The 15626-nt window shown below is 45.7% G+C and overlaps 1 protein-coding gene across 1 annotated transcript; it reads left to right on the top strand.

Annotated features, from left to right (window-relative positions):
• Positions 1-13187: 13187 nt before the first annotated feature.
• LOC122908664 (keratin-associated protein 10-8-like) lies at positions 13188-14042 on the top strand. The gene has a single exon (XM_044251721.1). The coding sequence runs from the start codon at positions 13188-13190 to the stop codon at positions 14040-14042; it is 855 nt and encodes a 284-aa protein (XP_044107656.1).
• The last annotated feature ends 1584 nt before the right edge of the window (positions 14043-15626 follow it).

Genomic DNA, 15626 nt, shown 5'->3' with positions numbered 1-15626 from the left:
GTGATCTTCTATGGCCACTCCAAACCTGAGGAGTTCCTGTGCACAGCCTGGATTCTTCACTGAGCACCAAGACAGCTGTCCAGCCCCCTTCGCTGGGCCCCATGGTGGACACTGGTCACCTGTTCCCCACTCTGCATTTGTCCCGCTGACTTTCCTCAAGTAGCAACTTTTCCCAAGTCAATATGCCCTGCCTCCTCCACCTGGGTTGGCAGTGACCTCAGCACAGCCAGCTGGGCTCCCCCAAGCCTTTGAACCCCATGTGCTGTGAAAGCAGAGGAGATCGAATACCATCTCCAGAGCTGTGTCTCAGCATTGCTACTGGACCTGTATGTCCCAGGCTCCTGCACTGATTCCTGAGCTGGCTTCTGCATCACCCCTCATTCTGTGAGCTGTTGATCTCCAATAAATTCCTGTTTTGATCATCTTCATCAGAATTCATGTCTGTGGTTTCCAAGAAAGACCTCCATCTGACACTCCCCACCCCGGCATAAGGGTGGTCCGTCCTTGTTGCCCCAGCCGCCAGGATCCGGCCCTTCAGCAGAGTCTAGGAGGTGCCTCTGGCTACATGTATGTCCAGGGCATGGACCCTCTTTCAAGGACATACAGGCTGAATAGTCTGGTGGCAGTGCCTGGGGAAGAGCCACCTTCAGGTGACTTCCCTGAACCCAGACTGTCTCCAGCCCCTGCACTTCAGAAGGATGGACTCCACAGGCCCATGTAGTTAAGAGCCAGCACTGCAGGCTGGCACAGCTGTCCTTAGGCCTGCTGACAACATGGGCCCTTGGGTGGTGTCTGGGAATGTGGATTTGGGAGGGTTTCCACCCATGTGAAAGGGCCTCACTGGCCATAAACTGTACAAATACTATGGCTTGTGCTGAACACCCACTCTTCCTGGGGGTCTGGAATTCTGGTACAAGCCAGGCAGAGGTTGCCCACATGACATGGCCCCAATAAAAACTCTGGGTGCTGACCTCTGACAAACTCCCTGGGGGGGAGGGGGCGATACCTCATGCATGTTGTCATTGCTCCTGGCTGGGGAGTTGGGCAAGTCCTGTATGACCCCACTGGGCAGGGCTCCAGAAATGCATGCCCATAGCCCCTGGCTTCTCCCCACGCACCTTTGCCCTGGGCTGATTTTGCTCTGTGTGCTAAGTTCTGGGATGTCCCCCAGCAAATCTCCAAATCCTGGAGACCCCACACCCAGCACCCTGGTAGAAGTGTTCGAGTCTGATGACGGCTTGCATGCCCAGGACGGTAGAAAAAAGGTCTGCTCTGTGCCACAGGTGAGAGTTTCCAAGCAAGTCGGTAACATCTGGAAAAGCTGACCCTGTGCACACCCTCACCCCAGGGCAGCTCTCCTGGAGAAGACCTCATGTGTGTGTACATGAGACATGCAGATTGTCTCACCATGGAGTTTGGAGGGTCTAAGTGTTAAACACCATGAAACGTCCTGCACTAGGAGAATGGACAACCAGACAACAGCACAAAAAGAAGGCAGCCAACTGGGTGTCTATATGCGGAAACAAACTTTGCCTTCTTCCTCACATCATGCACAGAATTAATGGAGGGAAGGCAAGAATACTAGAACTTAATGCAGAAGGTAAAATAGTGGAGGTCCAAAAGGATAAGCAAGAGAGTATCTTCACAATGTGTGGTGGGCAGAGACATCAAAAACACTAAACATAAAAAGGAAGAGTCAGGGGCACCTGGGTGCCTCACTTGGTTCAGTGTCCAGCTCTTGGTTTCAACTTAGGTTGTGATTTCAAGGATCATGGGATTGAGCCCTGCGTTGGGCTCCTTGCTCAGTGGAAAGTCTGCCTAAAGGTTCTATCCCTCTACCCCTCTTCACACTCACGTGTTCTCACTCATTCTCTCTCTCGCGCGCGCGCTCTCTCTCTCAAATAAATAAATCTTTAAAAAAGAAAGAAAAAAGTCATTATACCGGACTTCATTAAAATTAGGAACTTCTGGGGTACCTGGGTAGCTCAGTGGGTTAAAGCCTCTGCCTTCGGCTCAGGTCATGATCCCATGGTCCTGGGATTGAGCCCCACATCAGGCTCTCTGCTCAGCAGTGAGCCTGCTTCCTCCTTTCTCTCTGCCTACTTCTCTGCCTACTTGTGATCTTTGTCAAATAAATAAATTAAATTAAATTTTTTAAAAATTAGGAACTTCTATGCATCAAAGGACACCATGAAAACCACACATCCACTAGGACATCTCAAGTTAGAAAGGCTAACTACCCTGAGTGTCAGTGAGGATGTGAAAGAACAGAGAAATACACATTTGCTGGAGGGAATGTAAACGGGTATGGTCACCTTGGAACCAGTGTGGCAGTCTCTCAATCATCACCAATCATGTGGCCCAGACTTTCCACTCTTAGTTGTTTACCTAAGAGAAGTGGCAACACAAGTGCACACAAATAATTGTTCATGACCATTCATACCAGCTATACATACATCAACAGCTCATCAGAGGAACAAATTGCATTATATACACACAATGGAATATCACTCAGCACAAAAAGAAGGCAACCTTATGCATATTTACATATCTCAATACACTCAGGGAAGAACACAGTCCCTAAGAGTTCATACTATATAATTTAATATATGTGAAACTGTAGAGAACACAAATCCAACCTACACAGAAAGGAGTTCTGTAGTTTCCTGGAGCCAGGGTCCAATGCAGTGGGATTAAGAACACAGAGGAAATTTTCAGGATGATGAAGTTCTTTTTTTTTTTTTTTTTCAGGATGATGAAGTTCTATATCTTGCTTGTGACAGTGGTCACTCTGGTGTATATCTTTCCAAAACTAAGCAAATAGAAATGTTAGATGTACCTGTTATGGTATGTGAATCATACCTCAATAAAGTCGACTTTTTAAAAAGGTCACCATCAAGAGGATGAGCAAAACACGTCCTTGACTTGGAAGAGTTGTGTGTAATGCTCATACCCAGTGGCGTGCTGGAAGACATTGTACCAGTTCTTCCCAGTTCTGTGTTCAGAACATCAATGAGAGCTGTGGTGTATATATGCCATGGGAACTGGCACAAGCAACAAATCAGGGATTTTTTTGTTTTGTTTTGTAGAGAGCTAGTTATTAAACATTTATAACACTCCACTGTATATATACAACAATTAAATCACATTTGAGATATATAATAAATTTTTATAAGCCAATGAGAAATACAAATAATCCTACTTTTAAAAAATCAAGCAAATGACTTGAACATGCACCTCAGAAGAAAAAGTATCCAAATGCTTAATGAGCAGCTTTAGTAATCAGGGAATGCAAATTAATGCAATGATGTGGTATTACTACACCCTTTCCAAAATGGGTAAAATTTTAGAAGACCGACAAAACCTCATCTTATAAAGGATATAGGGTAACTATAAGTCATAAGATTGGCCAGTGGGAACGTAAATGTCTTTAGAAAGCCACTGGACAGAATATAAGCTAAACTGTACATGTCCTATCAACCCAAAAATTCCACTTGTGGATGCACACTGAAAAAAGGTTGGCAAATATATCCACCAAAAACAAAATCCATAAGAATTTTTATAGCAGCATCATGAATAGTAGCCAAAATCTGGAAATAATCTAAATCTTTATTATTGGGGAAGATAATGAGGCAATATGCATAGCAAGGCTTAATGTAGCAACTTGTAACACAGGAAAAAAAAAAGAACAAACTACTGAATCTGAAGCCACATGTGTGCTTATCACAGACATTCTGTTGAACAAAGGGAGCCATAAACTAAGGAGTAGATAGAAGAGGCAAATCCCAATCCACAGGGAAAGAAGGTGGAATAGAGAATCCTTGTGGGTGGGGGGTTAACTGAGAAACAGCACAAGGGAACATTTGAAATTCTGGAAGCATTCTATGTCTTCAACAAAATATTCTAAGGGATAACTCTTCCAATCCAGAAGATTATACCCAGCTAAATTATCAACCAAGAATAAGGACAGAATAATGCCATTTTTAGATAGGCTTTGCTCAAAAGATATCTCCCATGCACCAATTTTCAGAAAGCTACCAGAAGGTATGCTCCACCCAAATAAAGGCATAAACTCAGAAAGGAAAGGACACCACATTCAGGAAAATAAGAGGCCCATCATATGAGAGAGATGGAGAAAAACCCAAAGGCAGTGGTGAGGAGCTCCTTGGATGACACCTGTGCCCTGCGCAACCAAGGGAGTAGACAACAAACATCAGCCCACAAACAGAGGGAGATCCTGGAGAGACGTTTCCACCAAATTAAGGAAGCTAGTAGATGACCTGATTATGCTCACTCTCTTGAATGGAGCTTGGGAAAAAATTAGTCAGAGGATTTGAAGATGATTTAATGATAGGTACACAGAGAAAGAAACAAACATAAGAAACAATTGTTAACTCTAAAAAAGGAAAAACACAAGCAAAAATAAACATGTACAAGTGAGGAAATTAAATCTGGCCCCACTACACAGACCTGGCTATGAATAACATTCCCTGGTTAAAATGATACAGGTTTGACAAGGATTTAACAAAATATTGGGGTATTACTGCCTTCTGAGGCTGGAAAGAAGAACTTTTCATGGGGTTTCAGGGGAAATAAGAGAAAGTGCCTTCCTCCACAACAGAAAACCACGTCATACCTAAAGCTGAAAATTAAAGGGGGTGTGGGGATGATGGCAGTGGCTCACCTCCTCCCACAAATATAATTAGATAATTCATCCCAAATACCCGAGAAACTGATCTGAAGACTGGCAGAACAAACACAACCAATTGGAGAGAAGAAGTAACATCAAAGAAGGTAAGAAGTGCAGAGATGTGGCTTGGGAGAGAAATGGATCATGGCCACTGCAGCGGAGAGGTACCTGTGGCCATGGAGAGTGGCAACAGACAAACTAGCACACAGGGGAGCACATGAGGAAAATGAATCCCCATAGCAATTGGCATGGAAAGCAAGAGGACCAGAATTTCACGAGTTCTACAACCAGCAGGGTTTAGAGCCTGAGGTTTTAAAGGTCAGTGTGCTTGGCTCTAGGAGAGCCTGGAGGACATTGGGGATGCTCTTGGCGGAAATGCAGGGCAGAAAACCCTTGGACATACAGCATGGGAAAAGTGATCTGAAGAACACCTAAGGCAGACAGTGGGGGAGTTATTTGCTCATCCAGCAGCACATCCCAGAGAAGCGTCATTTAATGAAGAGACCCCTCTGTGAACGAAGGAACTGGAAGACACCATTTCCCTCCCATATCACTCAGCATAAGCACAGAGCCACCTGCAAAAATGAGTCCCATTGATGATACTGGCTACCTAACTTTCTTACACCAAGCCCCACATCCCTTGTGTTCCAGAAGAACCACCACTCCCAGTCATGCTCACCTCAGGCCCAGTGCAGTGGGCCCCTTCATCCAGACCAACCCAAATGTCTACTCACACTTCATCTCCCAATATGGGAATCTCATGGAGCCTCAGTTCTGGTGGTGGTGGTAACAGGTCTCACTTCACAAGCAGACCAGATCACAGGTAATTAAAATATGCCATATTTAGGACAGAGACTAAACATGTAGCCCAACAGGTAAAGAAAGTCTAGAGATGACCGGCTGAGGGTTAAAGTGGCCAGAACACAAGAGAGAACATGCAGCACAGACAGGAGAGAGTCCCTGAAGCACCAATCCCTGCAGAACAGGGGACACCACATGGCAGGGTGCTATAAGACCTTCTTTTCATAAAGTCATTACCTTCAAAAACAGGTGACATAACACAGAGAAACAGGCACAGAAAGGTAAACAAAATGAGAAGACAGAGGAATTTGTCCCAGTTGAAAGAACAGGACAATGCCATAGCCAGAGATCTAAGTGAAACAGATAAAATAGAAAATTTTTTAAGACTTATTTATTTATGTATTTATTTATTTTTTAGAGAAAGAGAGCAGGAGTTGGGGGGAGGTGTAGAGGAAAAAGGACAAACAGATTGTGTGCTGAGCATGGAGCCTGATGTGGAGCTTGATCCAATGACCCTGAGATCATGACATGAGCCGAAATCAAGAGTCAGATTCTTAACTGACTGAGTTATCCAGACACCCTGCCTGATTGAAAATTTAAAGCAATGATCATGGGCATCTGGGTGGCTCAGCCAGTTAAGGGGCTTAGATCATAATCCGAGGGTCCTAGGATCAAGCCCTGCATCAGGCTCCTTGCTCAGCAGGGAGTCTGCTTTTCCCTCTCCCCACCCCCACTCATTCTCTCTCTCATTCTCATAAATAAATAAATAACTCTTTTTATTTTATTATTATTTTTTAAAGATTTTATTTATTTATTTGACAGAGAGAGAGAGGTCACAAGAAAGCAGACAGGCAAGCAGAGAGAGAGCGGGGGAAGCAGGCTCCCCACTGAGTAGAGAGCCCAATGCGGGGCTTGATCCCAGGACCCTGAGATCATGACCTGAGCCAAAGGCAGAGGCTTAATCCACTGAGCCACCCGGGTGCCCCTTTATTTTTTATTAAGATTTTATTTATTTATCTGACAGAGAGAGAGAGAGCACAAGTAGGCAGAGTGGCAGGCAGAGGGAGAGGGAGAAGCAGGCTCCCCTCCGAGTGGGAGCCAGATGCAGATCTCAATCCCAGGACCCTGGGATCATGACCTGGGCCAAAGGCGGCTGCTTAATTGACTAAGCCACCCAGATACCCCAATAAATCTTTCTTTAAAAAGGGTATAAGAGCTGAAAAGTTCTTTCATTTGAGGGAGGAAATAGACATTCAGATCCAGAGAGCACAGAGAACTCTCACCAAAATCAAGAAATAGTGTAATTAAAATGAAAAAACATTGTAATAAAGAAAAACAAAAGAAGCAAAAGCAAAGAAGCAAAACAAAAGAAGACCATAAATTACAAGGGAAAACACATAAGACAAGCAGGGAATTTTTCTGCAGAAATTTTGCAAGCCAGAAGGGAGGGGCATGATGTATTCAAAGTGCTGACTGGGAAAAATCTGCAGCCAAGGATACTTTGTCCAGCAAGGCTATCATTCAGAGTAGAAGCAGAGATGAGGAGTTTCCCAAGCAAACAAAAACTAAACCAGCCCTTCAAGAAATATTCAAGAGGACTCTTTGAGTAGGAAAGAAAAACCAGAAAGACAGTATGAAGGCAGGAAGCATAAAAGCAGTGGAAATTAATATTTATATTTAAAAAATCAGTCAAGGAACACACAAAATAAAAGGATGTAAAATATAACAACATACGCCTAAAATGTGGGGAGGACAGTCATAAAGCATGGGTTCAAACTTAAGTGACCATCCACTTAATATAGATTGTTATGGGCAGAAAAAGGTATATACAACATAAACCATATATCAAAACTACTAACAAATATGCAAAGAATAAAGGAAAGAAATCCAAATATATCAGTGAAGAAAACCAACAAACCATGAAAGAGAGAATGAAAAAAAAAAAAGGATCAGAGAAAACCTTCAGAAACAACCACAAAACATTAAAATGGCACTAAATACATATATGTCAATAATTACTCTGAATGTAAATAGACTAAACACTCCAATCAAAAGATACATGATGTCAGAATGGATTTGAAAAAAAAGATCCATCCATATGCTGCCTACAAGAGACTCACTGTAGATGTAAAGATGCTGCGGGTTGAAAGTGAGGAGACAGAGAAACATCTATCATGTAAATGGATGTCAAATGAAAGCCATTATGGCAAACTAGATTTTTTAAAGATTTTTATTTACTTATTTATTTGACAGACAGAGATCACAAGTAGGCAGAGAGAAGCAGGCAGAGAGAGAGGAGGAAGCAGGCTCCCCACTGAGCAGAGAGCCCGATGTGGGGCTTGATCCCAGGACCCTGAGACCATGACCTGAGCCGAAGGCAGAGGCTTTAACCCACTGAGCCACCCAGGTGCCCCTCAAACTAGATTTTAAACCAAAAACTGTAACAAGAGAGGAAGAAGGGGGGCGCCTGGGTGGCTCAGTGGGTTAAGCCGCTGCCTTCGGCTCAGGTCATGATCGCAGGGTCCTGGGATCGAGCCCCACGTCGGGCTCTCTGCTCAGCCGGGAGCCTGCTTCCTTCTCTCTCTCTCTGCCTGCCTCTCTGCCTGCTTGTGATCTCTCTTTGTCAAATAAATAAATAAAATCTTTATTAAAAAAGAGAGAGAGAAGGAGAAAGGGCATTGTATCATAATAAAGGGGATAATCCAACAAGAAGGTCAGAAGATCTAGCAATTGGAAATATTTATGCCCATAATTCGGGAGCACCCAAACATAGACAACAGTTAATAACGAACATAAAGGAACTCACTGGTAATAATACAATGATAGGAAGGGACTTTACTACCCTATTAACAACAATGGACACATTATCTCAGCAAAAAATCAAGAAGGAAACAGTGGCTTTGAATGACACAGTGGGCCAGATGGACTTCACAGAATATTCAGAACATTTCCCTCCAAAGCAGCAGCATACACATGCTTCTGGAGTGCACATGGATGTTCTCCAGAACAGATCACACACTGGGTCACAAACCACCCCTCAATAAGTACAAAAAGAGTGAGACACCATGCATATTCTCAGACTACGACACTGTGAAACTTGCAGTCAAATACAAGAAAAAAACTGGAAAGACACAAATACACAGAAGTTAAAGAACATCCTACTAAAGAATGAATAGGCATTAAGGAGGGTGTGTAGTGCATGGAGCACTGGGTGTTGTACACACACAATGAATCTTGGAACACTGTATCAAAAACTAAGGATGTATTTTATAATGACTAACATAACACAATAAAAAAAATAAAGAATGAATGGGTTAACCAGGAAATTAAAGAAGAAATAAGAAAATACATGGAAGCAAATGAAAATGAAAACACAGTATTCCAAATCTTTGGGATGCAGCAAGGGCTGTTCTAAGAGAGACGTATATGGCAATAGAGGCCTACCTCAAGAAGCAAAAAATCTCAAATACACAACCTAACCTTACACCTGAAGGAGCTAGAGAAAGAACAACAAATGAACCATAAAGCTGGCAGAGGAAGGGAAATAATAAAGATCAGAGCACAAATAAATGATAAACTAAAACAAAACAAAACAGAGAACAGATCATTGAAACCAGGAGCTGGTTCTTTGGGGAAAAAAATCAATAAAATTGATAAATCCCCTAGCCAGACTCATCAAAAAAGAGAGTGAGAGAGAGGAACCCAATTAAGGAGGGCACGTATTGCACGAAGCACTGGGTGTGGTGCAAAAACAATGAATTCTGTTATGCTGAAAAGAAATTGAAAAAAAAATAAAATAAAAGCACAAATGAGAGAGGAGAAATAATAATAAACCCCACAAAAATACAATTATAAGAGAATATCATGAAAAATTATATGCCAACAAGGTAACAACCAGGTTAATGGTTGTTAAATGGTAAATTCCTTAAAACATACAAAATATCAAAACTGAAACAGGAAGGAATAGAAAATTTGAACAGACCCATAACCAGCTAAAGAATTGAATCAATAATCAAAACACTCCCAAAAAACAAAAGTCCAGGACCAGATGACTTCCCAGGGGAATTCTACCACTTAAAGAGCTAATAGTTTTTTGCCTCAAATATTTCAAAAAATAGAGAAGGAAGGAAAATTTCCAAATTCATTCTATGAGACCAGCATTACCCTGATACCAAAACCAGATAAAGACACTGCTAAAAAAAAATAAAGAGAGAGAGAGAGACAGAGAGCTACAGGCCAATATCCCTGATGAACACGGATGCAAAAATTCTCCATACGATACTACCAAACTGAAACCAACAATACATTTTTTTGATCTTTTTATTTTATTTTATTTTAATTAAATTAATTTATTTATTTTCAGAAAAATGGTATTCATTATTTTTTTCACCACACCCAGTGCTCCATGCAATCCGTGCCCTCTATAATACCCACCACCTGGTTCCCCCAACCTCCCACGCCCCCTCCCTTCAAACCCCTCAGATTGTTTTTCAGAGTCCATAGTTTCTCATGATTCACCTCCCCTTCCAATTTACCCCAACCCCTTCTCCTCTCTAACACTAACAATACATTAAAGAAAATTCACCATGATTGAGTGGGATTTATTCAATATAAAGGAAGGTTCAATATTTGCAAATCAATCCATGTGGTAATCACATCAATAAGAGAAAGGCTAAGAAACACATGATCATTTCAACAGATGCAGAAAAAGATTGACAGAGTACAACATCCATTTATGAAAAAGGCTTCAACAAAGTAGGGATAGAGGGACCATACCTCAACATAATAAAGTCCATATAAGAAAATCCACAGTGAACATCATCTTCAGTGGAGAAAAACAGAGCTCTTCCCCTAAGGTCAGGAACACGACAGGGATGTCCTCTCTCACCGCTGTCATTCAACTTAGTGTTGGAAGTCCTAGCCTTACTAATGAGACAACAAAAAGAAATAAAAGGCATCCAAATTGGCAAAGAAGATGTCAAACTTCCCCTATTTGTAGACAACATGATACCCTATATAGAAAACCTGAAAGACGTCATCAAAAAACTACTAGAACTGGCTCATGAATTCAGTAAAGTGCCAGGATACAAAATCAATGTACAGAAATCTGTTGTATTTCTACACATCAGAAATGAAGCAGCAGACAGAGAAATTAGGGAATCAATCACATTTATAATGGCATCAAAAATAATAAGATACGGGGGTGCCTGGGTGGCTCGGTCAGTTAAGCATCCAACTCTTGATTTTGGCTCAGGTCATGATCTCAGAGTGGTAAGATCAAGCCCTGAGTTGGGCTCCCCATGCAGCAGGGAGTCCGCTTCAGATTCCCAGTCTCTCTCTTTCCTGTTCCTCCATACTGCTCGTGCACTGTCTTTCCCTCTCAAATAAATAAATGTTTTTAAAAATAATAAGGTACTTGGGAATAAACCTAGCCAAAGAGTTGAAAGACTTGTAATCTGAAAACTATAAAATGCTGGTGAAAGAAATTAAGATAACACAAAGAATTGGAAAAACATTCCATGTTCATGGACTGGAAATCAAACATCTTTAAAATGTCTATACTCTATAAAGCGATCTACACATTCAGTAAATGCCTATCAAAGTACCACCAGCATTTTCACAGAGCTGGAACAAACAATCCTAACATTTGTTTGGAACCACAAAAGACCCTGAAGAGCCAAAGGAATATTGAAAGAGAAAGCCAAAGCTGGTGGCATCACAATTCCGGACTTCAAGCTCTATTACAAGGCTGTCATCGACAAGACAGTATGGCACTGGAACAAAACAGACACATAGATCAATGGAACAGAGTAGAAAACCCAGAAATGGCCCCTCACCTATATGGTCAACTAAATTTCGACCAAGCAGGAAAGAATACATAATGGAAAAAAAAAAAACAGTCTCTTCAACAAATTGTGTTGGGAAAACTAGACAGCCACATGCAGAGGAATGAAATGGGACCATTTTCTTACACCACACACAAAAATAAATTCAAAATGAATGAAAGACCTAAATGTGAGACCTGAAACCATAAAAATCCTGGAAGAGAACATTGACGGTAATTTCTGTGACATTGGCCATAACAACATGTTTCTAGACATGTCTCCTGAGGCAAGGGAAACAGAAGCAAATATTAACTGTTGGGACTTGACCAAAGTAAAAAGCTTCCACACAGCAATGGAAACCAACAAAACTAAAAGACAACCTACGGAATGGGAGAAGATATTTGCAAATGACACACCTGATAAAGGGCTAGTATCCAAAAATCTATAAAGACCTTGTGAAACTCACCACCCCAAAAAATCAAAAAATGGGCAGAAGACAGGAACAGACATTTCTGCAAAGGAGACACCCAAATGGGCCAACAGACACACGAAAAGATGCTCCACATCACTCGGCATCAGGGAAATACAAATCCAAACTCACGCCAGTCAGAACGGCTCAGATCAACAACACAAGAAACAAGAGGTGTTGGCGAGGATGTGGAGAAGGGAGCCTCGTGCACGGCTGGTGGGAGAAAGGGAGCCTCGTGCACGGCTGGTGGGAACGCAAGCTGGGGCAGCCGCTCTGGAAAACAGTGTGGAGGGTCCTCAGAAAGCTGAAAATAGAGCTGCCCTGTGACCTAGCAACTGTATTTCTGAGTATTTCCCCAAATGATACAAACATACTAATTCAAAGGGATACATGCACACTGGTGCTTACAGCAGCAGTATCTACAGTGGCCAAACTATGGAACAATCCCAAATGTCCTGCACTGATGCATGGATAAAGAAGATGCGGTGCATATGGACAACGGAATATTACACAGTCATAAAAAAGAATGACGTCTTGCCATTTGCACTGACACGGACGAGCTAGAGAGTATTCTGCTGAGTGAAATAAGTCAGAGAAAGACAAATAACATATGATCTCACTTGTATGTGGAATTTAAGAGACAAACAAATGAGCAAAGGGGGGAAAAGAAAAGACAAACCAATAAACAGACTTAACTCTAGAGAACACACTGATGGTCACCAGAGTGGATGGGGGAAATAGGGGATGGGGATTAGAGAGAGCATTTGTTGTGATGAGTGCCAGGTGATAAAAAAATAAAAACTTTAAGAAATTAAAGTTTTAAAAATAAATAATAAAACGGAAAGCTCAAGAACAGAAGATGCACATCATTTGGTAATCATGAGATGAACGGGGGAACAAGGGCAGTCGGGGGTGGACTGTGGGAGTCCCCCGCCAACCAGGGTCTGAGTCTGCAGGTGGAGCAGGGGACGGGGCAGTCCCCCGAGCCAACACACCCTTGTTCGGTGAGGTGTGTCTGGGCCCTGTGCAGAGCAGACCAGAATTCACACCACAGATACACAAGCAAAAATGGGAAGACGAGCCCCTGTTTTAGACACACGTGACCATGAGCCAATCAGCCCACATCTGCCTCTCAGCGTTTGCTTTCTGGACACAAGCCAGCAGCCATCACCGGACACATTCAGCGTCTTGGGGACGGTGTTACAAATATCTTACAGCAAATAAATTAATGAGGGTTGTCAGGAAACACTGGGAGCGATAACAAGGAAAAGGAAGGCTGGGAGACTCACGTGAGGCTCAGCACCCCAGGGACAGATATAAAAGCCCGATGCCCAGAGCACCCCACTCACACACTGGTCACACACACCCCTGTCCTGCTCATTTCACAGCACAGACCTCCAGCATGGCAGACACCTGCTGCTCCAGGACCTACGTGGTGGCTGCGTCCACCCTGTCTGTCTGCTCCAGTGACCTGAACTGTGGCAGCCGCGTCTGCTCACCCACTGCTTGTACCAGCTCCTCCTGGCAGGTGGACAATTGCCAAGAGAGCTGCTGCGAGCCCCCCTGCTGTGCCCCCAGCTGTTGCCAGTCCAGCAGCTGCGCCCCCACCTGCTGTGCCCCGGCCTCCTGCCTGACCCTCATCTGCACCCCTGCGAGCTGCGGGTCCAGCCCCTGCCAACCAGCCTGCACCAGCTGCTGCCAGCCCTCCTGCTGCAGCTCCTCCCCCTGCCAGGAAGACTGTGGTGTGTCTGTCTGCTGCAAGCCCGTCTGCTGCACCCCTGTCTGCTGCACCCCTGTCTGCTGCACCCCTGTCTGCTGCAAGCCCGTCTGCTGCACCCCTGTCTGCTGCAAGCCCGTCTGCTGCACCCCTGTCTGCTGCAAGCCCGTCTGTTGCACCCCTGTCTGCTGTAAGCCCGTCTGCTGCACCCCTGTCTGCTGCAAGCCCGTCTGTTGCACCCCTGTCTGCTGTAAGCCCGTCTGCTGCACCCCTGTCTGCTGCAAGCCCGTCTGTTGCACCCCTGTCTGCTGTAAGCCCGTCTGCTGCACCCCTGTCTGCTGCAAGCCCGTCTGCTGCACCCCGGTCTGCTGCAAGCCCGTCTGCTGCACCCCTGTCTGCTCCGGGCCCTCGTCCTGCTGCCAGCCCAGCCCCTGCTCCTCGTCCTGCTGCAGACCGTCCTCCTGCATGTCCCTGCTCTGCCGCCCCGTGTGCAGGCCCGCCTGCTGCGTGCCCGCCTCCGCCCAGAAGTCCTGCTGCTGATGGGGCCCGTCTTCCCCGGGGCCAGCTGGGCTCAGGACCCACCCAGTGACCGTGGTCCTCTCCGACCCCTCAGTCCGGTCCTGACCTGTTAGGTGGCTGCCCACACCCAGGACAGGGTCTTCCATGCATCCACTCTGCTGACCTGACCTTGACCTAATAGCTCCCAAGAACGCTGACCCTGCTGCTCCCCAGGGCTCCTGCTCCCAGGAGGGGCCTCCACCACTTCTGGGTCCCCCGTCCTTCCCTCCCAGTTTCTCGGCTCGGGACCCGTGACCTCAACTGCTGACCTCTCGGTGCCTACTCAGACACCCCAATAAACTCACTCACCAGCGCATCTGCTTCCTTTCATCCGACCCTCATGGGGGTGGGGGTCCAGGGATCTGACCAGACATTGGTCTCCTCCATCCGGGAACATTTCTAGGAATGAGGGACTGAGAAAGCCCACAGGGCGGGGCCCCGGGGTGGGAGGCACGCCTGGCCCAGGAAGGTCAGGGCTGCTGGACCCTGCATGCCCAGGGCTTCCCGAGGCTGGCCACCTGCACATGGGCCGCGGTCTGGGGGTTCTCAGCCCCTGGCCCATTTCCACCCACTTCCCCAGCTGGGCAAACTGGCCCCAGACGAGCTGGCCTGGTTGCTGCAGCAGCACAGCCCCTATGGACCCGGGGACTCCTGGGGTCCTCCCATGGGCTGTACCCATTTAGCAGAAAGGTGGTGGGGAGGGGGAGGCACTGCTCCAAGGTCCCAAAGAAAACAACTAGGTTTGAAACAAAATATTACGGGTCAGTGACAGTATCCCCAGGATCCCATCCTAGGCGGGACTCTGAAGGCCATAACCTGATAGGTCTGGACTCCGCCTGGGAGCCTGAGGGACATGGTGACCTGGTGCGGAGACTTCCCTGTGAACTGAGAAACCATCAGGCCTTGAGTTGCTGTGAACAGGGCTGCTCAGGTGTCAGGATGACAGAGATGTCGCGTGAGGACACTGGTGGACAGGAGTGGGGACATCCAGCAAGATCACCCGCCAGCGTGGCCAACACTGGCCTGTCCACTCCTCAGCCCAGGAACACTGGCCCTGAGCAGTTTGCACAAGTGACCTGTGAATCTCCAGGCGTTTCCCCAGTCTCCCGGGCCTTGCCACCACTGCTGGTGAAGACCCTTCTGGTTTCAGTCTACACCACCCAGGGCCCTGTCCTTGTTTCGGGCCCCTTGCCTCCGCGCATCTAGCCATGTAGACCCCTTGCAGGGAGGCTGATAAACTCCCACGCCCCACTTTGGTGATGGCACCTGGAGTGTCTGGCGCCAGGCCCCTGAGCTCCGTGGTCCCCCAGTCTGGAGTCTCACTTGCACAGCCTCGAGGCGTTGAGTGCCCTGAGCCCATGCGCTACTCCTTTGATCTGTTCACAGCAAAAACCACCGGCTTCCCACAGCCCTAGCCGTTCTCATAGACCTGCTCAACTGCAGGCTTACAAAGGACGGGGATTTCATCTCACAGCTGCTCTCTGAGGCGTGAGCTCCCCATCCCCTCTTTACGAGGAGGAAACTGAGGGATGACGTGTTGGGAAAACACAGTAGACAGCCCCCCGT

This window comes from Neovison vison, chromosome 6, assembly GCF_020171115.1.
Source record: "Neovison vison isolate M4711 chromosome 6, ASM_NN_V1, whole genome shotgun sequence".
Lineage (NCBI taxonomy): Eukaryota > Metazoa > Chordata > Mammalia > Carnivora > Mustelidae > Neogale > Neogale vison.
The sequence above is the reverse complement of the archived record's forward strand: the minus strand, read 5'-3'. Positions and strand labels throughout refer to the sequence as shown.